This window comes from Grammomys surdaster, unplaced genomic scaffold (genome assembly GCF_004785775.1).
Source record: "Grammomys surdaster isolate TR1022 unplaced genomic scaffold, NIH_TR_1.0 126187, whole genome shotgun sequence".
Classification (NCBI taxonomy): Eukaryota; Metazoa; Chordata; class Mammalia; order Rodentia; family Muridae; genus Grammomys; species Grammomys surdaster.
This window is the reverse complement of record NW_021620993.1, coordinates 6,488,081-6,511,903: the sequence shown is the minus strand read 5'-3', so window position 1 is coordinate 6,511,903 and position 23,823 is coordinate 6,488,081. Positions and strand designations below refer to the sequence as shown.

Here is a 23,823-nt window from a genome sequence, read left to right as displayed (position 1 = left end):
TCTCTCTCTCTCTCTCTCTCTCTCTCTCTCTCTCTCTCTCATTGACCACTGAAGCCTGACTCTGTGTTCTGACTCCTACTGCTCCAAAAGCCTTCACAGGCAGCTTCCCTGTGCTCTATTGTGTGCCCCATGATGTGCAGGAGGGATCACTGATCCGGCATCACTCTGACAAGTCTCCTTCCCCTTGAGACCCCCGTCACCATGACACTTACCTTTCCTGTGTCTCCATCCCTACATTATTAGAATCCTCCTTCACTCATGACACACAAGGCCCCTTTCCTAAGTCTCTCCCATCTCCTTCTTGTTCTCCTGGAAATTCCCTACATCTCCCCCCCTGCCTCCTCTATCACTTGCTGATTCGTCTCTAACTATGGGCACTTCCCATTCAGAATTAGACTTGTGAGTCCTCACCTGCCTTCTCCAATGTCTTTCCTTCCTCAGACTCAGAGATTCCATTAAGGCACACTGTCTTACAGAAAACAGCTTGGCCTCAGTACAAATAGATGGCCAGAAAATGGCACACTTGATTTCCAAATTCTCAGATTGTGAGGACTTCAGCCACTGCACAAGAAAATGATCCAAAAATCCCCTTACCTCCAAGCTTTCTCTGTCCTTCTCTTGAAAATTTCATTTCTAAGCTTTCTTGCTCTCTGCTTGCTCTAGTTCCTCCCTCTGATGACACGTCCAGTTTTACAAGCTCAAATGACTTTTGGGTATGGATAATATTAACTATTGTTTTATGCTGTTCTACTCTACTAAAAGGGCTGACTCTGGGCAGGTAGTAGTGGCACATACCTTTAATCCCAGCATACTTTGGATGTAGAGGCAGGTGGATCTCTGTGAGTTCAAAGCCAGCATGGTCTACACAGCAAGTTCCAGAACAGACAAGGTTATACAAAGAAACCCTGTCTCAAACAAAACAAAACAAAATAAATCTGACTCTGAGTTGGAATTTAGCCTTCCTTTTCTAGCTCCAAGCATACATGTTTAAAAGTTATCTACAAAGTGGGTTAGTAGTGGTGCCACATTAATTTTGTCAGCATTCCTTCTAGGCTCTGCCCCACAGTTACCTAGCAAAAAATATTAGAGTTCAATTCCCGACAGTGGCACACTAATTTTGTTTGCATTCCTTCTAGGCTCTGCCTTACTCTTTTACTGTCTTACCCTCTTACCTTAATCTCTCTGTCCCTTCTCTCCCCGTTGCCCTCCCCCTCTCTGTCTTTCTCTGCCTCTACTCCCTCAACGCCCTCAACTCCCTTTCTCATGCCCTAAATAAACTCTATTCTATATTCATATGGCCAATCCCTCGGCATGGACTGGCAGAGGCACCCCTTCTCCCCTCCCAGCCCCCACCGAACATATCCCTGGCTTCTTCTTCTTTTTTTATAAAACACAACAAATTTAATCCCAGCACTCAGGAGGTAGAAGTAGGCAAATCTCTGTGAGTTCAGGGCCAGCCTGGTCTACAAAGGAAGTTCCAGGGCAGCCAGGGTTACACAGAGAAATCCTGTCTGGAAAGTCTCCATCCTGAGTCAGGTGGGACACTTTACCCTGACAGGGAGAAGGACAGCAAAACAAAACAGCCTAGGAACAGCTACAAAGTAGTCTCTTCCCAGCAGGGATGCTGATGTTTATCTTGCTCCTCATTTTCTTGTTTAATATTTTTAAAAATGACAATTGTAATCACAGATATTAAACTCTCTGAATATCTTCCTCTTAAATCTCTAAAAACAACTTTTGCTAAAGTGTAAAGTTTCTTTTATTTCAGTATTTGTAAGCCCATCCTATAAACTTTCTGCATTTTAGAATTTGTAAGTTCATTAGGTGTTGTTTAAAAGGTGGGTAAACTCTGTAACAAAAAGTTAGTTTAAAACTTGTAACGAGTGGGGCAGTGGTGGCCCACGCCTTTAATCCCAGCACTTGGGAGGCAGAGGCAGGCAGATTTCTGAGTTCGAGAGTTCGAGGCTAGCCTGGTCTACAGAGTGAGTTCCAGGACAGCCAGAGCTACACAGAGAAGCCCTGTCTCAAAAAAAAAAAAAAGATGAGGAAAAAAATCATGATCAATATTTATGGAAAATAGGACTAAGAAGAGCATGTGTTCCACGATTTCAGTTTATAAATTCCTAAAGTTATAATGGTCTACTCAGATTAACAGAAGCTGACTTAGAGATGTATGCCTAACAACTTAAGTCTTCGCTAACTGTGTTCAACACCAGGTTTCTAAAATTTTTTGTAGATAAGGAACAATATATGTCTGTCTGTCTTTCTTTTCTTCCTTCCTTTCTTTCTTTCTTTCTTTCTTTCTTCCTTTCTTTCTTTCTAAGACTTATTTATTTATGTATTTATTTATTTATTTATTTATTTTATGTATGTGAGTTCACTGTCACTGTCTTCAGACACACCAGAAGAGGGCATTGGATCCCATTACAGATGGTTGTGAATCACCATGTAGTTGCTGGGAATAGAACTCAGGACCTCTGGAAGAGTAGCCAGTGCTCTTAACTGCTGAGCCATCTCTCCAACCCGACAATATATGTTTGGTGAATACGGTTTATGAATTCCTAAGGTCCATTCAAGCTGGCAAAACTGAGTTTAAGATGTATATCTAGACTCTTTATCTTTGTCAACTTTTTTAAAGTTTTGCTATTTAGGTAAACTGAGTCATACAAGAACTGTGATGTTCTGCAAAGGTACACCATGAAAGTATCAGAAAAATGAGGTTCTCAGTCTCTCTGTGGATTGTATTAATGATTTAAAGTTTTATTTTCATGCTAGAGGATCTTTAATTAAATCTTCCATTGAAATTTTAAGGCTCAAACTTAACAGAGATAAAAGTATAAAATTCTAACCTTATAAAAATTATAAACTATTGAAGATAATAAAGATATGCAATTAATGGTCAGTCATCTTATATATGATCAAATTCTTTAATGAGCTAGAATTATGTTTGTAGTCATGGTAGGTTAAAATGTTTACATTCACAGGGACAAGTTTTAGCTTTCTGTACTTGTCGTCAGGGTTAAGCATGAAGCAAGTAACTAAAAACAAGTAAAGTGTGTTTAAAACCAGGTTTACTTAGTAAATTAGATAATGGCCTTCAAACCTCTCAGATATCTTCTGAACTTGGCATTTAAGGTGTTTAATGAGAAAAGCTTCCCCTGATGACAGAAGCACCAGCTTCTGGCAGAGTTGTGGCTATCTACAAAGAGGATTTCACTTGGCCCTGCTTTCAAATGTGGTAATGCTGACCACTGGGCAAAGAACATCCCCAGGCCTCACTCACTGACAGGCTCTGCCTATCTCAGTTATTGTTCTGTTGCTATGAAGGAGTCACCATGACCAAGACAGTTCCTATGAATGAAAAAATTTAGTTGGAGGCTGGCTTACCATTTCAGAGGCTTAGTTCCTTATCATATGGCAGGGAGCATGGCAGCACTCATGGTGTTGACACAGTAGCTAAGAGATACATCCTGATATGCAGGCAGAGAAGGAGAGAGACAGGTAGGTAGGTAGGTAGGTACATACATACATACATACATACATACATACATACATACGAACATTTATACAGATATATAGATACATATATAGATAGATACATAGACAGACTAGGCTTGGAATGGCCTTTAGAAGCCTCAAATCTCACCTCCAATGACACGTTTCTTTCAACAAAGCCTCACCTTCTAATCCTTCTAATCCTTTCAAATAGTACACTACCTGGTGACTAAACATTCAAATATATGAGCCTATGGGGGTGGGGGATCATTCTTCTCCACACTACTACACTGTCCAAACAGTGGGCACTGTTGGGTAGACTACTCCACTCTGCGTTGCCAAAATAGGCCATTTCCCCAAGTTCCTTTGCAAGAAAATCTTAGATCTTCTGGGTCTGGGAGCCCAAGACTGATGCTCTGTGAAGCAGCCAAAAATTAATGCTGTCCTGTGTAGTGGCTGAAGACTGACAACCTCTGCCACCAAACAACAAAGCCATTGAGATCAGCATGGAGGAGCCCAAGCTGGCTGTCCAGGTAGTAGGTGTCCTGTTCTGAGGTTAGTCCACCAAAGAATACACAAAGATACTCTTAAAGCCAAATCGAAAGTCTTTCTTTCTGGCTGGTGGATGAGCAGGAAACTTACCCAAATCATGCAGCCCTGGGCCTCATCATTCTTTGTGTTTATGTACAAAAACCACATCCTGGTTGACACACTTCAGTTAGCAAGAATAGTAAGAAGCAAAATTACAGAAGCCAAAAAGCAAGGTTAGTACATTTGGAAACTTTCCTGGATCCTGGAACAATGGAACTGACCTTTAATAGATTGTCTTTGTTCCTTTTTTGACATGTGTTGAAACTTAAGGTTCTAAGGTCCTCAGTTGTGCTAAGGTCTGGTGGCTGTTACATTCCCTACTGTTGCATGTGACTCAACGTGAGGACTCATCCTGAGGCAGGGGGTTATAGTGTCCCCTTAGCACGAGAAGTTTAACAGAGTTTACTCTCTATTCTACATGGTTAAGTAGAAGGTTGGACAAGCAGGATCCTATAATGAGAGCTAGGAGCAAGAAGGCTAACGGCCCCCAGCCATGGCCATGTGTAGTTAACCACAGAGACCAGGAGGACAAGTTTTGATAGTAGTTGTTCACTGTTTTTTTTTTTAAAGATTATTTTTGACCATGGCTAAACTTTCTCTAGTTACTACTTCTGACTCGTTAGCACTGAATCGTCAAGTTTCTCCTATGTTTCATCATACAGAGATGTCTCTGTTTCATGAAGAAGAGGCCCACTTACCTGTGTTTCTAAAGAACAGCCTTTACTAAGAAATCTACCTGGAAAATAGAATTTTCCAGATGGCCTGGGTCTATGTCTACTTGAGTAGGTTTTATCCCCCATAACTAGGGCTGAGATTCCAACTATGGTAAAGCCTGACGTGCTTGCCCCACCAACAGACAGGAGCATGAGAATGGCACCAGCTTGCCATTCAAGAGAAAGCCCAGAATCTAGATTTAAGTGAGCCCTACTCTCTCCTCCATTATAGATAAGCAGCTGTGCTATAATATACATGAGGATGTGAAAGAGTAGGGTCTCCTTCACTGCACACAATTCAAAAGATGTACACTTGGTTAAGCCATTAGTGCAAGTAAACCAGGTAGTCTCTGGGTCCTGGAAATACACTCAACAGTCATCCCTGGAGTTAATCTGTTACATATGGCTACTGGAGTCTGAATGAGGAAAGTATATAGGAATATCTTGGTGATATTAAGTGGGTACTCTTTCTGTAGCGGTCCACTAGGGTGAGTTGGTCCCATTTATAGTTGTCAGGATTGGAAGTGGAGCTTATTGTTTGATTAACATCTATCTTAGCATATGTTGAGGGTGGGTGTTGAAGTCCGGCGTGACCAGCAGTCTTTCTTAATTTCCATACCCATGGAGATATAAAGAAGACAAAAAATAAGACAATCATAATCACAGGGCCCATGTCACTCTTATGTTTAGGGGGTCAAATGACCTGGTGACTATCCATCTGCCATCCCCTGTAGCCTCCTTCAGCAGTGTGTGGTGGATTCATGGGGTCACAATGGTGATTTTCACTGCTGTACATCTGCTGAGGACCACAGGGGGGTATGGACTTTTCCACCTTGGCTCCAGGGTTAGGCTTCTCTTTGCCCATACAAACTTGCCAGGACAGAATTTGTGGGTAAGTTCAGATACAGGCAATAGCACAGCCTCTCAAACCATCTGTTGAACTGTCTTCTTGTCAGATTTTGGGCAACACTGGCTGTGAAGGCTAGGCCATTGTTTGACTCCAGGGTGAGGGGCAGTACAAATCTAGGAATGACCTCTTGGAGGAGTTTTGTTCAAGACAGAATAGGATATGCTGGGGCTGCCACTGTCACCTTGTACAGAACAGTGTGGACCTGGACCCTAGCTGAGGGACTTCAGCACAAAGTGCTGAGCTCATGATGCTAGTCCAGGTACTTCACTAGAGGAAGGGCAAAGCCATTATTATGTACACAAACAGTCTGTAATGCATTTGCTACTTGACATGTCCACCAAACTGGACCTAACAGATGCCCTTCCAGCCAATCTTGGACACTGTTGAGTTATCATCTGGCAGTAGGCTGGATGCATTGATGTCTGATGTTTTACAGAATTGGATATGGGTTGGTCCAGGAGAAGGGTTTAATAATGCTTTATTTGGGTACTGGGTATCTACCTCTCTATGATCCCCTCAGGATAACCTCTATGGAGTGTTGGTCAATAAGGAACAGTTAGTTCCTGGCCCAACATTAGTCTGTCAGCTTCTTTTACTATCATGGTTGTAATAGAAACTGTCCACAAACAAGCCAGCCAATAGGCAGAAACAGAATCAAGTCTTTTGGGTAGGTAGGCCACTGGCTTCTTCCAGAGTCCCAGTGTCTGGGAGCCACCAACTAGGGTGCAGAGGTCTTCTGGCATCAATTAGAAATTTGACAGATAAGCCGGGCGGTGGTGGCGCACGCCTTTAATCCCAGCACTTGGGAGGCAGAGGCAGGCGGATATCTGAGTTCGAGGCCAGCCTGGTCTACAGAGTGAGTTCCAGGACAGCCAGGGCTACACAGAGAAACCCTGTCTCGAAAAACCAAAAAAAAAAAAAAAAAAAGAAATTTGACAGATTTGTCACCTACCTTTAATGTTTCCCTGGGCTCCTGGGGGCTCATTGTAATGGAGCTCTGGTCCCATTGGTCCTCACACACATGAAAAACAGGGCATCCTTCTTCACTCTTGATTTGAGCATTCATTTTCCAGTGTCCTTTTTGTTTTCAGTCAACACATTGATCCTCTTCTAGTCTCTTCTCCCCCAACTCCTGGTGTCTCTGGCTTCCCCCTCTGGGATCTCTTTTGTCAGTCTCCCTGAGTGTTGCCAGTACTGCTAGGGTCAATCTTCTGTTCTGCTTTTCTTCTACATAGCTACAGTTATTGTAATGCCTTTGAGTAATCTCCAATAACTGGGACCTGCTCATATTCCTAAACCCTTCCAACTTCTGAAGTTTCTTTCTTTTGTTTGTTTGTGTTGTTTTGTTTGTTTGTTGAGACAGGGTTTCTCTGTGTAGACCTGACTCTCCCAGAACTCTCTATAGATCAGGCTGGCCTCCAACTCAGAGACCTGCCTGCTTCTGTCTACCAGGTGCTGGGATCAAAGGTGTGTGACACCACTGCCTAACTCTGAAGTGTCTTTTTAATATCTGGGCTGACTGCATAACAAAAGCAATATAGATTTGCTCTCTGGTTTTCTGCCACATCTGGGTCTATGGGGTGAACACCTAGTAATCCTAACAAATGACACATCTGGGTCTATGGGATGAATACCCAGGAATCCTAACAAATGAGCTCTAGAATCCAGTGGGCAATTTGGGGACTCTCATGTCTCCTTGCTCACCCTAGACAGATCAGTAGGTTTTCTAGCAGCTACCTTCAATCTTCTTAAAACAACCTGACAGAATTGCCTAGAGCCTTCTTCTCTTGGTTAGTGTTGGGGTCTCAGTCAGGTTGGACAGCGGGAATCCACTTTGTTTGGGATTCATTGTCCAACCTCAATCCCTGAGATGGCCCAAGTGTGGCTTCCCTATTCTCAAGCCAGGTTCTGTTCTACTTTTTGGCCATGAAGAGGGTGGCCAGGAGCTCAGGAACTGCATGGAGCAGTAGAACAAGCAGACTAGTGAGAGCCTGGGGGGTTGTTTTGTTTTGTTTTGTTTTGGATAATTGTGGGTTCTGCATTTTCCAGTTACACAGATCATTGGTTGAAAAGGAAACATAAACCATGAAAGGGAGTGGAGAGAATATTCAGGTCTTGAATCTACTGGAGACACCTCATTTAATGGGAAGATGCGGGCTGCCTTTGTTCCAGGGAAATTCCTCTCAGAGCTCCCAGAATTGGAGCCACTCCATGTTTATGGGAGGTAGAAGGGGGCCCCAACTCTACTTCCACCCGTATCCTTCCTCATCCCGATAGCCAGGGGCCATATGGAAGGGGGAAAGTCAATTTTCTCTGGCCACTGAGAACAAGGGAAGGTTTGGATTTCTTCAGGTAACCTGGCTGAACCAAGAGGATTTAGGTCCCCAATGAGAGAACAGAGAAAGTCACTGGTCAATATAGAGAAATTGATCATGGTGGCCAGAGTCTCCAGTATCACATTCAACTGGGCCACCTGACTCCAAAGAGGACCAATCAATTTGACAGAAGATCCAGAGTTTTCCAGGGAAGAAACAGAGACCATATCAGCCCTTGTTTGCAAAACCCTCTTTGAGCTGCAGCCACTCCAAGACAGCTCACACTGTGTACCTCACAATGGCAGTGATCTCAGGTGTGCTTGCTCCCCATTCAATTTCAGATCTGTTTCTCCGGTCAACAGAACTGACAGAAGCACACAAAGATGTACACTAAAGACCAGAGTGCCACCACACAGAAGAAGAACAGGGGATCTAGTGAAGTCTCACATGGATCCCTGACACATAATTAGAGCTGCTTTCACCCTTTCCTAAGTGTCCTATGCAGAAGGGGCCATAAACAAACTCGCCTCTGGAGGAGACAACTTTCTGCAGTTTCTCATTTAATGTGGAGGCATCAGGAGCCTCCGGGTTGACATGAGCAGAGGTGGGAGAAGTTCCTGAGGCTCTGGAACATCTCAGAGTATGTACCCACTAGGAACTGTCTGTTCCCCAGGCTGTCAGCCCAGAGGGCATCTGAGCCCCACCCGCCCCCTCAGTCCCAGCATTTCAGTCTCTGGGAGTGTCATGGGCACCTCCAGAACATTACAAGGTAAGTATATCAGAGAGCATACATGAACACTCTCAAGGCCAGATAAAAAGTCTTTATCACTGATCAGCAGGTGCATGGGGAATTTGCCCATATTATGCAGACCCAAGCCTCACCATTCCTTGTCTTCTATGGACAAAAACTACATCTTGGTTGGCACACTTCAGCTAGTAAGAACAGTTAGTGAGAAGCAAAACTACAGAAGCCAGAAAGCAAAGTTAGTACATTCAGGGAGTTTCCTGGATCCTGAAACTATAGTGTGGTGATTTGAATGAAAATGGCCCCATAGACTTATAGGGAGTGAGACTATTGGGAGGTGTGGCCTGGTTGGGGTAGGCGTGCCCTTGTTGGAGGAAGTGTGTCATTGGGGGTGGTGTTTGAGGTCTCAGATGCTCAAGCCAGACCTAGTGTGACTGTTTCTTCCTGCTGCCTGTGATGTAGAACTGTCAGCTACCTTTAACACCATGTCTGCCTGCATGTCACCATGCTTCTCACCATGATGATAATGGACTAAAGCTCTGAACTGTAAGCCAGCCCCAATTAAATGTTTTCCTTTATCAGGTTGCTGTGGTCATGATGTCTCTATATAGCAATAGAAACCTTAACTCAGCCATATGGATTAGGTCTTCCTTCCTTTTTCTTTTGGCACTTGTTGGGGCCTACTTGCTGGGTTCTAAGGCCAGAATGGTGCCTCTAACATGGCCAGTTGTGCTAAAGTCTGGGGGTTGTTACAGTCTCTGTCATTTTAATTGATACAGAGATCACTTCCTGCTCAAATTTCTCCTTCTCGGTTCCCTGTGATAGCATTGATGACGGGCCCTGGCTTTATCAGACAGAGTAGCAGCAGCAAATCAACCTTTGCCAGCCAATCCTCCTAGGCTGCAGCCGCCAGGTCAGTCCATTCATAGCTTTCACCTTAAAACATTTAGCTTTATAGTGACTTTGGGTACAAGTGATGGACATGCTACTTGCTGATGATACACATTTTTAAACCCTTTCAAAAGTTTAAATTACCTAAGTCCCTTAGATAAAAAAGGCTTGAGATTGAAACACAGCTTCCATAGTCCCAGTATCCAGGAAAGTCCCTAAATGTACTTACCTTTCCTTTTTACCTTCTGTAGTTTTGCTTCTTGCTAACTATTCTTATTAACTGAAGTGTGTCAACCACAGTGTGGTTTTTGTGCATAAAAGGCAAGGAACGGTGAGACTCAGGGCTACATGATTTGGGTAAGTTCCTCCTGCAGCTGCTGGCTGGCAATACATAGTACCTATTCCACTTCAAGAGTGGCTATGTATGCTCTCTGGTGGAATTGCCTCAAAACTCTATGGTCTCCCTTGGGCCCCTAACTACAACCCCTACAGCCCACGGGTCTTATAAGCTGTGGCTTTCCCTGAGGTCCAACAAAGTGCAATTCTCTGGTTGCTTTTAACAACTGCCGTCAATGCCTGCCTCCTCCGTGGTTCTGGAGGACTTGCTGTTTCTGGAGTTTTACTGGGGGTTTTAGGATCAAATCCTGGACTCCAGACCCATTTTCATAAAGTCAATTAAACAGGCCAGCCATTATGAAAAGAGGGGAAAGCAGCTTGATTCAATACAGCCACAGTGGGAAGACGGTGACTACAGCGGTCGGTAACCTCCAAGTCTGTCTTCAGTGTCCTAGCGTGAAGTGTAGTTTAAATAGAAGACAAAAGCTATGCAGAACTAAGCAGGCCTGATCCAGTGTGGTCCTGTCCATCACTGACCCATCATTTATGTGTCCTGTTGAGTGATTAGACCAACTGTTAGAGCTCCGGGAAACATCGTTCTGGGGGACAAGTTTTTCTCCTGGCTAGTGTAAGTGTTTCAGCTTGAGATTCCTGATTCCATTTTCTAGGGGAACCATTATTTCAGTAGTGTGCTAGCCAAAGGGAAGGACACAGTGTTAGTGTCTTTCTTTAGAATATCTTCATTTCTCCCAGGATGGTTAAAGGGTCACCTCCCTTAGCATCTTCTCTGAGACATTGAAACCAAGAATACCCAAACTTATCTTGCAACATTTTCATTGTGGCCTCATAGATGGGTGATTTTAGTGACTATTTGGGGGACGTTCCCTCTAAGGATCTACTTGGCTCAACTGCTCAAAGTGAGAGAAACTACATTGGTTCTCCTAACATGTAGCCACTCTACAGAAACACATCACATGGTGTATCTCACCGTAGCTCTTCTTGCTCACCAGAGCTCTTGATCATATGGGTTGACCTCTGCCAGGGACACTAAACTTAAGACAGACTTTCTGGATCCAAGATACAGAGCTTTGTCTTTACGTAGCCTTGCAATTTTAGGACGCCTACCACCACCTCAGGTGCAATCAAGCAAGTTCATATCTAAGCACCAACCCCGGGTGAAATCTCCTGAGCCCCCTCCCCGCCCACCTCTGGCTGTCCAAGGAAGGGCCTCTGGACTGCCAGCCTGGAGCTAACCAGAAGCCATTTCCTAGGAGACATAAGCAGATGTGAAAATAACAATTATGTGGTTTGGGCAGTTTCAGTTTCTAGCTAACCATAGAAGCTGATTATAGGTTGTATTACCAAATAATTTCAAGGGAAAATCAAGTCATGTTATTTTCTTGCCAATAAACCACTCAGCTCTGTAGTCTTACCATTTGATGTGAAGTGTATGGTTTAGTCAAGAATTAAGTTTTAAGATAGACTTGGCAGATGTGTTCACTGCCTGTGGTAAGACACGTGGTTCAAAATAACCACAAGGGCAACTTCAGTTTAGAAAGCCAGTCTGAAGCTGATGAAGTGACTCCCTGGGTAAAGGTTCCTGACAAACACGTCTGACAACTTGAGTTCGATTCCCAGACCCCACATAAAGGTGGAAGGAGAAAAATCAAGTCCAAAAAGATATCCTCTGACCTCCACATGCATGCTGTGCTCCCCACACCACACATCATACATTCCCCACACAATCGTAAAAGAAAAAATCCTGTTAGCTGTTAAACAAGGCAGATGCCTCTATTACTGCACCTTCACAATGCCTTCATTTTGAGCTAAAACGTTATGATGTGAGCTGAGAATGCCCAGCCAGAGCCATTCCTGTTCAATATCTCTCTCTCTCTCTCTCTCTATATATATATATATATATATATATATATATATATATATATATTATCTAACACACACACACACACACACGCATCCCTAGCTGTTCAAGAATTCACTATATAGACCAAGCTGGCTTTGCACTTGTTATAGGTATGGGGTCATTTGGAGATTTACCAGTCTGATCATAATACCTACTAAAGAGGCTTTATTTAGATGCTGGTTGCAAGTCTACACCCAAGTTTCAAGATTCCCAAGGAATAGTACCAAATCATATTAGCCAGGGTCATATAAAGGAAATCTTGGTAGGCGATACACTTCCTGCCTTCATGCAATCAGGGCGAGCATTCATCCTGATATTCTTTTTGCCTGTGTGTAATCAAGATGCATCCTCTCTATGTGCAACCAGGGCAAGCAAGCTTGTTTACAGAAGTGAAAGCAGGCAGCTTCATCTCTTATATGAACAACAGTTTTGTACACCATATACGAGCAGAATTACAAGAACAGCTCCCAGCATTTGGGAAGTTATCTGTCCTTGGACAGTGGGGCTTATAAGTAAGAGGTATTTTTGTTTTATAGATCTCTTGGGGTTTTGTTTTTGAGGCATGGATTCACCTATGTAGCCCTGACTATCCTGGAACTTATTCTGTAGACCAGGTTGCCTCCAACTATGTGATCTGCCCGCCTCTGACTCCAAAGTGCTGGGACTAAAAGTGTGTGCACCACCATCCAGTTTTGTTTTATAGATCTCTCTCTCTCTCTCTCTCTCTCTCTCTCTCTCTCTCTCTCTCTCTCCCTCTCCCTCTCCCTCTCCCTCTCCCTCCCTCCTTCCTTCCCACCCTGCTTTTAGATACAAGGTTTCTTTGTGTAGGCCTAGGTATCCTAAAACTTGCTCTGTAGACCAGGGTGGCCTCAAACTCATAGAGATCTGCCTGCATCTGTCCCCTGAGTGCTGGAAATTAAAAGTGTGCACACAACTGATCATTTTATAGATCTCTAAAGCACAGTAATTTTACTTAAAACTTAATGTTAGTCATCACAAACTATCAGAGATAATGCCTGTCTCTGCCTCTGCCTCTGGAGTACCTGGTCTAAAGGCATTTGATACCATGATACCCAGTGATTGTTCCATGTCCTTGAGCAAGTCTATCTTTCCTTAAATTATCTTAAATAGAGAATACTCAGAATGTATTCCTTTATTGGTTGTTGCTGTATTGTTGTTGGTGGTGGCAGTGTTAATGTTGTTGTTAAACGTACATTTTGAAACTTTTATGTTTGTGTTTTGCTAGTCCACTTCTGTATATCATGTACATGTAGTGCCCAAGGAGACCAGAAAAAGGCGTCAGATCCCTGGGGCTGGAGTTACAGATGGTTATGAGCTGCCGTGCAGGTGCTAGGAATCAAACTCTGTCCTCTGGAAGAGCAGCCAGTTCTCTTAACTGCTGAGCCATCTCTCCAACCTTTTATTTCGTTTTTTTTAAATATATTTTTATTTACTCTTTGAGAATTTCACACATTTATACAACATATTTCATTTATATCCATTCCCCATTCTCCTCCTCCTCCAACTCCCCCCATTCTTAAAAATGTGTTTTTTATCTGAGCATGTATGCTTAGGAATTGTCCAACCCCCGTATGAATAGACTCCCTAAATATAGTCCCATGCTTCCTGTGCTGGGGGAGAACATTACTTTAGAAATGACCCATGCCCTCCTTGTCTGCTGAAGGTGATAGATCTTTCTCCACTCTTTTACATCTTGGCTGTGCTTACTTTGGCTCTGCACTGTGCTTATTTTGGCTCTGCACTCACCAACATGTAAACCCGTTGTCATCATGTTCAGGGCTGGGTGGGTGAGAGGAAGCAGCTGACTGACAGCTGCATCAAAGTTTCAAAGTCCTGATGAAATCAGTGGGGACCTTGGCTCTCCTGGACACAGATCCCCTGAATAACAAAACGATTAAGCTGGTTTTGCAGAATCCACTCAGGGACAGTTTGAAACCAAGCAAAGACATGCTCAGAAGCCAGTTCATACTCCTAGGTCTAAGTCTTTCCCAGGAGGACAATGAGTTTGAAGCAAGACTAAAATAAAAAATACACAGCAGTGCCTTTTCTTTTTGTGACACCTAATGCTGTCATATTTGCTTCTTTGTGCACTGGCAGTGAGCCTGTCCCAGGCACTCTGAAATGAACAAGAGCCTGCTGGGTGTGCAGATTCCAGGCACCATGTGACACCAAGTCCCCAGGCTGACAGTGGTCTCCCTGTCCCTCTTCTCTGGCTGATTCTCTTCAGAAGGGGCTTCCAGAAGGCTTGTATATCCCAAAGCCCATCCCCTGACAGGGCCATTAGTAAGAATAGGCAGCTACTCCATGCTTAAGATTTTAGAAGTTTAAACCAAGAAGTAGTGTCATGTCACGTGCTGATTTGGACAAAAAATGAAAAATAAAAAATTTTTTAAAATATACACATTTGATATTGTTTCCACTGTGATAATTTGTTTTTGTTTTTTTTCTTGTTGTTTTGGTTTTTTTCCTATCAAAGGTCGTTATCGTAAGGGCTCATATTTTCTAACCTCCCTCTCTCCCCTTCACCCCTCAATTAGTCAGATTGTGAAGATTAGATGCCACCAATAAGATGAGACACAGTTAACTGCTTTCATTAGGGATAAAAGACAGAGGTTGAGCTAGCCAGGAAAGCACACTAGGCCCATTTGGGTTCTGGCACGACCTTTTTACAACAGAGAAATGGCCATGGTAAGTTTCTGCCACTGTATTCCTTTGTGTAACTCTAGAGATTGTCCCCTCTAACATACAAACACACAGCAGCCCCCTGAAACCCCTGGGGAGACAGGAATTTCAAAAGTGATAGCTATGACCTTCCCACTCCATCTGAGTTTGAGCTAAATGGGGATCAGTGTGGCTCCAGGTAGACTCCAGAAGAAACCAACTGGCTGTCAGAAAGATTCTTGGTTAGTGGGAGGGAATTCTGTCTCCCCCTCACCTGGCCTTCTCCCTCAAAGAAGGCCAGGACAGGAAACTGAGATGTAAAAGTTATTGAGTGGGGAGAGACACAGAGCAATTGCAGGGTGGAGGTCCTGAAGCTGGAAAATGGTATAGAATGAGAGATGGTACCTGCCTGACGTGGAGGATGGTCTTATGTCAGCTTGACACAAGCTAAGGTCATCTGAGAGGAGAAATCGTAATTAAGAAAATGTCCCCATAGCTGAACAGTGGAGGCACACACGGACCTCTGAGTTTGAGCATAGCCTGGTCTGCAGGGAGGATTCCAGGGTGGCCAGGGGTACACAGTCTACATTACCCTGTCTCAGAGGGTGGGGGGTGATGGGAAGAAAGAAAGAAAAATCGAAAGGAGGAAAGGAAGAAAGAAAGAAAGAAAGAAAGAGAGAGAAAGAGAGAGAAAGAGAGAGAAAGAGAAAGAAAGAAAGAAAGAAAGAAAGAAAGAAAGAAAGAAAGGAAAGAAAGAGAGAAAGAAAAAGGAAAATGCCTGAAGTTTCTAGGGCATTTTCATATATATGTATATATTTACATATATATATATATATATATATATATATATATATGTACATATAACTTTTTAAATGATTTATTTTTATTTTATGTGCATTGGTGTTTTGCTTGTATGTGTGTCTGTGTAAGGGTATCTGATCCCTGGGTCTAGAGTTACAGATAGATGGTTGAGCTGCCATGTGGGTGGTGTGGGTGCTGAGATTTGAACATGGGTCCTCTAGAGCAGCACCCAAGGATCTTAACCAATGAGCCATATTACCAGCCCCAGGGCATTTACTTTTTTAATTAAAATAAAATGTACTGATTCTTTGTGAACTTCACTGCACACATTCTAACCCCATTCAACCTCCCAGGCAGGGCCTTCATATCAACTCTCTGCCCTTGCAACCTTCCTCACAAAAGAAAATGAAAAGTGAAAGTTAAAAACAAAACCTCTTTGTGGGATCTATGGTGGTTCACAGTGTCTCACACAGTACACCCATGTGTTTACAAATACCGTTACTTGCAAATGTTCATTGCAATGAGTCATTGGTCTAGTTTGAGGCCTCTGGATTCTGCTACACTATCAATAGTGTTACTGAAGAAGGACCCAGCCAGCCCATCATGAGTGGTGTTATCGCTGGGCTAGTGGGATAGGCTGAGCAAGCTGTGAGTAGTAAGTCAGTAAGCCTCATTCTCCATGGCCTCTGCATCAGCTCCTGCCTCCAGGCTCCTGCCCTGTTTGAGTTTCTGCCCTCACTGCTTTTGATGATAAACTATTATATGGAACTGTAAGTGAAATAAACTCTTTCCTCCCAAAGTTTGCTTTTGGACACATGTTTCAGCATAGCAATAGTAATTCTAAGACAAGTTGGTCCCAGGAGTGGGGTATTGCTGACAGACCTGACCATTTTGTTTGGTGGCAGTGGAGGATTGTAGAAGAACTCTGGAATTCTGGGTTAGAAAAGCCATTGAGTACTGAGAACTCAGTGGGCTGTTCTGTAGGAGTTTGGAAGATAAGAATGTTGAGAGCAGTGTGTGAATGATTGTATATGCGTGCCCCAGGGAGTGGCACTATTTGGAGGTGTGGCCTTGTTAGAGTAGGTGTGGCCTTGCTGGAGTAGGTATGGCTTTAATTGGAGTAGGTGTATCACTGTGGGAGTGGGCTTTAACACCCTAGTCCTAGCTGCCTGGGAGCCAGTATTCTTCTAGCAGCTGTCCGATGAAGATGTAGAACTCAGCTCCTCCTGCACCATGCCTGCCTTGATGATGAACCTCTGAACCTGTAAGCCAGCCCCAATTAAATGTTGTCCTTAGAAGGGTTGCCTTGGTGGAATCATTGCTATGATTAAACCCAACTATGTTGTTCAGGAGCTATTTGGAAAACCCTGAGCAGAAGTAAATGTGTGGTCCTGGGGTAAGCTTCAAGGACCAAGACATGGATAGGACTAGAGATAATAAAGATTATGCTCAAGTTTCATATGGAAACAAGACTGCTACTTTGAATTGGACTGGGGGCCAACTGGAGGCAAAGAACCTGACTACATTCTGCCCAGGCTCTCAGACTTTCTGCAAGTCTGAGTTCAAGTTGTAGACTAATTGACTAGCAGAGAAAATATCAAGGCAGCTTAGCATTTAGCCTGTGGTGTGGTGACTACTGGCTCCTTTTAGTCAGCTTTAGAGTGATATTTGGGAGCACAAAGCTGGCTTTTAAAACTTTCAGTTTGGACAGAAAGGGAGCTCATTTAGTTATGCCCAGGACAAGTGTAGTTGCTCAGAACAGGACCATCACAAAGAAGACAAGTAGTTACCTTAGGACAGTGAGGAAGATGCCTTCCTCAGGAATTAACCAGACCCCTCCCGGTACAAACCTGAGGGTGGAAAGGGAAAGAGCATCTGAAAGATATTTTCCTGCTTGAACAGAGTCACCTATTTATCCCAAGATTTAGCCAACCAGGCATTTGGAAGCCACTGCAGCCGTGGCTCAAGAAGGCCTGTCTCCTGCTCTTGCTCACAGCAGATGTCAGTGATGTTCATAGGATGCTGGTTCTGCAGCATGCAGAATGTAAGATAATGACAGTGGAATTGTCATCGGCTGTGGAATTACAGTTTATACTCACCGATTGCCTTTACTGATGTGGGTGGCACCTTCTGGTAAGAGCTCTGATTTTTTTTTTCCCCAAAAGCAAGCATTTCTTTTTTTCTTTTTTCTTTTTTTTTTTTTTTTGGTTTTTTGAGACAGGGTTTCTCTGTATAGCCCTGGCTGTCCTAGAACTCACTCTGTAGACCAGGCTGGCCTCAAACTCAGAAATTCGCCTGCCTCTGCCTCCCAAGTGCTGGGATTAAAGGCGTGTGCCACCACTGCCCGGCAAAAGCAAGCATTTCAAAAAGAAGCTTTTTGCCTTCTTGCTGCCAAGCATATCTTCCCATTGTTTCTGCTGCTGGTTCCTTCGTTAACTAGAGAACCAGTGTCTCCAGGCTTTTATTGTGGGATTGGGACTAGTGGCTCTCCAGAGCCTTTATTCTCCCAGCACCAGATTAGGACTCATGAAGCTTCCTGTCTTGTGGACTGAGTGATTACTGATCATTGCTTTCCAGTGAAGGACAATTATTCTGGGACTACTACAGTTGTTGAGGTTCCCAGACTCAAGGACGGAGTACCAAATTCTTTGTGTCCCAGGTGTGATTTGGCCACTGTCATTATCTTACCACTCATTTAATAAAGCCACACACACACACACACACACGATCTATATCTGTATATCTATATCTATCCCCTGTCTCTTTAGCTCTCTTTCTCCAGAGCACCCTGATTATAACAAAAATGTTTACCCTGTGCCATTGTATGTTGAAAGCATGGAACTTGGTTTGATTTTACATAGGAGGTTATAGTTAAGAGTTTGCTTTGATGCAGAAAAGTCTGTACTTTTAAGCAATGTTGGGACCATTTGCATATTCCTAGAGATAGGTCAAATGCACTATGAAATGGATGTAAGTCTTTAGAAGGCAGAGGCAGAATTCTACTATTTGTCTATGAAGTACCCCACTTAAAGGTTCATGTACTGAAGACCTGGTTTTTGCTGGTGGCACTGTTGAGAAGAGATTGGATCCTGAGGTAATTAAACATAAGCCCTGAATGAGTAATTAAAAGGTGGAGTTTAGTTGAAGAAAGGAGGGGGGGGGACAGAGACTATGCTTTTAAAAAAACATACTTTGTCCCCGAACCTTTCTTCTCTTGGTCTCTGTAAGAAATAATTCTTTATAGTCCATTTAAGTATTCGGTGCACTCGAAATTCATCAAAGAGTCATAGGATGATAAGCTGCAGGCGTTAAGCCTTCCCCAGCTGCAGCTGGCCCTGCTTGTCTACGTGCTCTCAGTCCATCCTAGGGTTGAAAAGTCACAGGCAGTCTCCTACGTGACAGATCCCAGGACCACAATCATCCCAAGCTCCAGTATACTCATTAGGTAAGGCCTTGTGTCCTGAATCAATAGGATACAGATTCAGAGAGGGGCTACGGTAGACACGTGTGAAGATTATAACTCTCTGCTATAACTGCCTATGGGAATAAGAGGCAGAAAGTTTTTATGATTAGAGACAAAAATAAAACAAACAAACAAACAAACAAAGCAAACCACTATCTCATGCTAAACTAGGGCACCAGTCATCTTTTCCTGTTCTCTAAGCTGATGTCCACCATTTCTGCAAAATAAAAAAATAAAAATAAAAAGTCTTTCTCTAGTCTTTTGAATGTATTACAATGGAGGGTTCTTGTTTCTCAGTCTCTGAGTCTCTAGACAGCCACAAAGAGACACTTTACTTCACCACGTATTCCCTGCCATAATGTTCTGTCTCACCATAGAATCCTGGAAGCAGAGGAGCCAGGTGGCCATGGCCAATAAATTGAAACTTCTGCAAACCATGGGCTAAACTAAATCTTTCCTTCCTTTTTAGGTTTTTTCCCCCTCAAACATTTTGTCACCCAGAGAAAAATAGTTCCCATTTGCAAGTACAAGAAACTCTAAAGCAGTGATTCTCTACCCAGGGGTTGCCTATCAAATATCCTGCATATCAGACATTTACTTTGCAATTCATAACAGTAGCAAAATTACAGCTATCAGTTACAGTTAGAGTTAGTTAGTTAAAATTACAGTTAGCGACAAAATAATTTTATGGTTGGGCTTTACCACAATATGAGGAACTGCATTAAAGGGTCATAGCATTAGGAAGGTTGAGACACACTGTTCTAGAGTGAAGGATCCAATCAGATTATGTAAAGTCTACAGCTTCAGTGTACAAACTGTTACTTTACTGTTGCTAAACATTCCTGATTAAGTTCAATGGCTCTAAAACATGATTGTTTGGTATGGAGATGAACAACTAGGAATCAGACAGATCCCTGGTCAGAAGACAAATGGGAAAGAGGCTCTAGTTAGATCAGTGTGGTTTTTTACTTAAGATGATTTCATGCTAAGATTTAAGATGGCTGACTTCCTGGTTCTCCCTCTTTAAGACAAAGATTTGGTGGGCTTTCCCCTGACTCTCACTGTTACAGAGAGAACTGTTGGGTGAGACTTTCAATGCCCCCACTGGAGGGCTCCTGTGATGGAAACCATAGATTCCCTAGGTTTGGATCATACAATCCCCTGCCAGAGCCCAAATCAACCAAAGGAGAGAGGGGACTCACTCCATCCCCAAACATAAAATCTCCCTTCCATCTGAGCAGACTCTGGCGCCATCTTTTGGTTCCCTCCCTACTGAGGAGAGCATCTTTTGGTGTTTTGTCATGCCTTTGTGTGTGCTTTCAACAAAACTTGAGTGCTGAGGCCTTGCTTTTCCTGCCTTTTTATTCTTTAAATAAACAGAATAAAAATTCATTCCTACAACCCTAGACATACCAACCTGACAGCATCAGAGAAGAAACATAAGTTTCTCTCTTGGGTTCGTTTTGAATCCAGGAAGCCACAGAGTTGGCCTCTAAGGGGACAATGGTATATCATATATTACAGTCCTGAACATAAATGTGATCATATTAGAGAGTCAGACAGAATGGCTTACAGAGGGGAGTGTGTAACCACTGTGCAAATATGACTGGAAGCCTGAGGGTCACTGATTTCTTCATCATCTAATTCTAAGACTAAACACTAACTAGGGGGAGGGAGGCATGGAACCTGCAGGGAAGATAGTACCATCTGGGAAAGGGCACAGAGAACCTGTGAAACAGGAGAATCTCTGTTGAGTTTGAGGCCAGCCTGGTCTACATAGAGAGTTCCAAGATAGTCTCAAGGAAAAACAAAAACAAAGATTGAGTTCTGTAAAATACAAATGACAACTTAATGCAGAAGTCATTTCCTAAAGAATGAAATGTAATTTCATTTTTAATTTTAAGAGCAGGTGAGGGGGCTGGAGAGATGGCTCATGGGTTAAGAGCACATGCTGGTCTTGTAGAGGACTCATGTTTAGTACCTAGCACCCATGTGCTTGTCTAATAACATTCTGTAACTCCAGCTCCCAGGGGAGCTAATGCTCTCTTCTGGCTTCTCAGAAATCATGCAAACCTGAGATAGGTTCAATTCACACACACACACACACACACACAAAGGCTATTCAGTTCAGATAAAGGGTTTCAGTGACCCCTAAGTCTATTGTCTGGCTACCAACTGCCAACTGGAGTTCAAAATAAAGGAAGACTTAGAAGAGGTATGATAACTAAGCAATCTCAGTCAAGGTGTGGTCTGGTTGATAGCTACTTCAATTCTGTTTTTCAGGTGGTTTGAATAAGTCTTCATTGCCTTAGGGGACAGGCTGATTCTCTGGTCCTCGTGACTTGTGCTGTAGGGTGCAGTCTACTTTAATTGCTCTCACCTGGGGGCCCTGGACGTCAACGTTGCTTAGTTTTTTATTAGAAAAGATGTTAACTGATCATTATCATTGCTCCAGGAATCCAACTTGACTACAAGTGTAGGTCGGGACTGGCCACCTCCAGGTGCCTTTCGGACCCAAATCAAGGAGTCCTCGCTTTTTAACAAAAGCAGTTTTCAAGCGTTCCTAATGTTATTACTGGCAGGAAAGCCCAGCTGCACGATGGCCCCTCCCTGTCCAATTCTATTGTAAACATTCTTTATCTTTTATTGGGAAGTCGGCTCCTGGACTCCAGGGCTGTTAATCTGCAAAAATGGAGACGAAGTAAAGTAGTTCCCGGATGGCAAAAACCGCACCCCTAAGAGACCACCCAGAGATAACAGCTACCAAGCGCTAAGACAGGGCCTGTGACCACTACAAGAGGCGACTTCGGAGGTGTGTGTGTGGGGGTGCGATCCCAACGAAAGCCGTCCCAGCCCCAACCCTTGGAGTGTACATGGCGCCGGGATACCGGCTCTACTAAGCCCGCATCTGCGGCCTACGCCTGCGGACAATTCAATGAGGAAGCCGCTCTCTAGAGCTGTCGGCGATTGGTCAAGCCCGTGAAAAATGATTGGCTCTGGACTTCTTCCGCTCGGGCGGCCAGGTGACACGATTGGTGCAGAAGCACAGCCGCTCCGCCTGCTCCCGCGCGTAGCACGTCACTATCCGGCGTGCCCCGTACCCGCCTCCTCCGCTCGGCCGGCCCAAGATGGCGGTGCAGGAGTCGGCGGCCCAGCTGTCCATGACCCTGAAGGTGCAGGAGTACCCGACCCTCAAGGTGCGTTCTTGGCGCGGCTAGGGTCGCCACAGCGTCTTCGGAGAGGTCGCGGTGGCGCAGGGGCTGGGACGGTGCCGGAGTCGCTTCTGGAGGGACTGCACGGCCGGGGGCGGGGTCGGGGGCGGTGGGGCTGCCGCTCTCCAGCGCGATGGGCAGGGGCCGGGGCCTCCCGATGGGGATAAGGGGGACTTCTCGGTGTACTGTGACCTAGATGGCGCGGGGCCACAGGGTCACAGGGCTTTCGAGGTCCGGGCGGCGGAGCCTGAGCCCTGCGTTGCACCCAGCCCTCAAAGCCTAGAGGCTGCGGGCCATCCAAGTGCGGGCAGCGAGGCCACGGCCCAAACGGCGGGCACTGGAGAACTAGGGGCCCTGGACGCGGAGGTGGGTCGCGGCGGCCCCCCGGCGTCCTTCCGGAAGCTCGGCCTGGGGCGTGGCGGGCATGCCTCTGGAGCTAATTAGGGGGCCAGTGGGGAGCATTGGCGACCCAGTGGCACCCTGCCTCGCTGGGCGTCCCCTTAACTCCAGCGTAGCTCCTGCCCTTGGTTTCCGGGGCGTGACCTTGGGTGGTCGCTGCGCCAGTGCGTTCCTTTAAGACAAACGTTCATCCCAGACGGAAAACTGGTAGTGGCTCTTCAGTTACTAGAGGGTTTGATGGTACCGGATGTACTGCGGTGAAGCACCTGGGAAGAAATCCTTCAGAGAAAAAATTCTGTCGTTCCAAGGAAGGCCGGCCGGCTGAGCCTTCGTGTTCTACATTCCTTTCCTGAGGTCTGGGCAGTTTTTCTTCTGAATCACTTGGCACCTCATCCATATCTGTGGTGACTGAGTGGTCGCTTGGTGGTGGGTGGGTTGTTTAGCCAAGGTAGAACTACAGGTTCTAGGCTAGACTGCCATTTCTGTTCTTAGGGAGACTCAGATTGTGTATGGGAGGTACCTGACTGCTGGTGTTCCCTTGTCAGATGTAAGCCCTAGGGAGCAGTTGTTTTCCCCCGAGGGTGAAGTGAGTGATCGCGTTTTACGAATGAAAGTCTTGGCATTCCCTGGAAGGCATCTCTTGTCATTGTCCCTGTGACATCTGACTTCTCTGGAGTCGTTTGTCTTCACAGGAGGGCAGAAGCAGGGCCCGGCTGGTCTTCTTCAGTAGTAGGTGAGCAGCCATATTTAATCGAGGTTTTGTATTCTGTGCTTTATTTGACCAAGGAAGGGAGCAAACATCAGCAGTCTTTTTGCCAGATGTTCAAAATGTATGGCTTTTGGAGAGTAGGAGGTACTTGTGACAGACCTAGGTCTTGTACGTGCTACTAGGCCTTGTATGTGCTAGGCTAATGCTCTGCTACTGAGCTTCACACTCAGGCCTTGGTTTTGTTTTTGTTTTATTTTTTTGTTTGTTTGTTTGTTTTTGAGACAGGCTTCTGTAGGCCATGAACTCTTCAATTCTTTACTTCCTCACCAGCGATAGGATTACAGGCCACTCTTACCAATCCTGTAGTTTCCTGGCACTGTTGGATTTCTGTTGATTGACAGATGGAAACCTTGAAGCTTATAGTGGTCTATGCTTGAGGACTTCTGTCACTGGACCTGTAACCACTGACTTTTGGGCCTAGCCAGGACCTCCAGGCCTGTTGCAAGGAAGTGCTGTGGGAGAACATGATTATTTGTTCTGGCTGGTGAATTTGGGACCCACAGACAGAAAAGGTTTCAGAGCTTCCTCCCCCCTCCCTCCCTCTGGCTTACTGAATGCATTAGGCAGTGAAATGGATGGT

At 44.5% G+C, this 23,823-nt stretch overlaps 1 protein-coding gene across 1 annotated transcript in view; it reads left to right on the top strand.

Annotated features, from left to right (window-relative positions):
- The first annotated feature begins 21,964 nt into the window (after positions 1-21,964).
- The window catches only part of Maea (macrophage erythroblast attacher), a 36,291-nt gene continuing 34,432 nt past the window's right edge, over positions 21,965-23,823 (top strand). Inside the window, exon 1 of the mRNA XM_028758148.1 lies at positions 21,965-22,060. Coding sequence (XP_028613981.1) covers positions 21,992-22,060 — 69 coding nt within the window. The 5' untranslated portion in view covers positions 21,965-21,991. The remainder of the gene's footprint in view (positions 22,061-23,823) is intronic.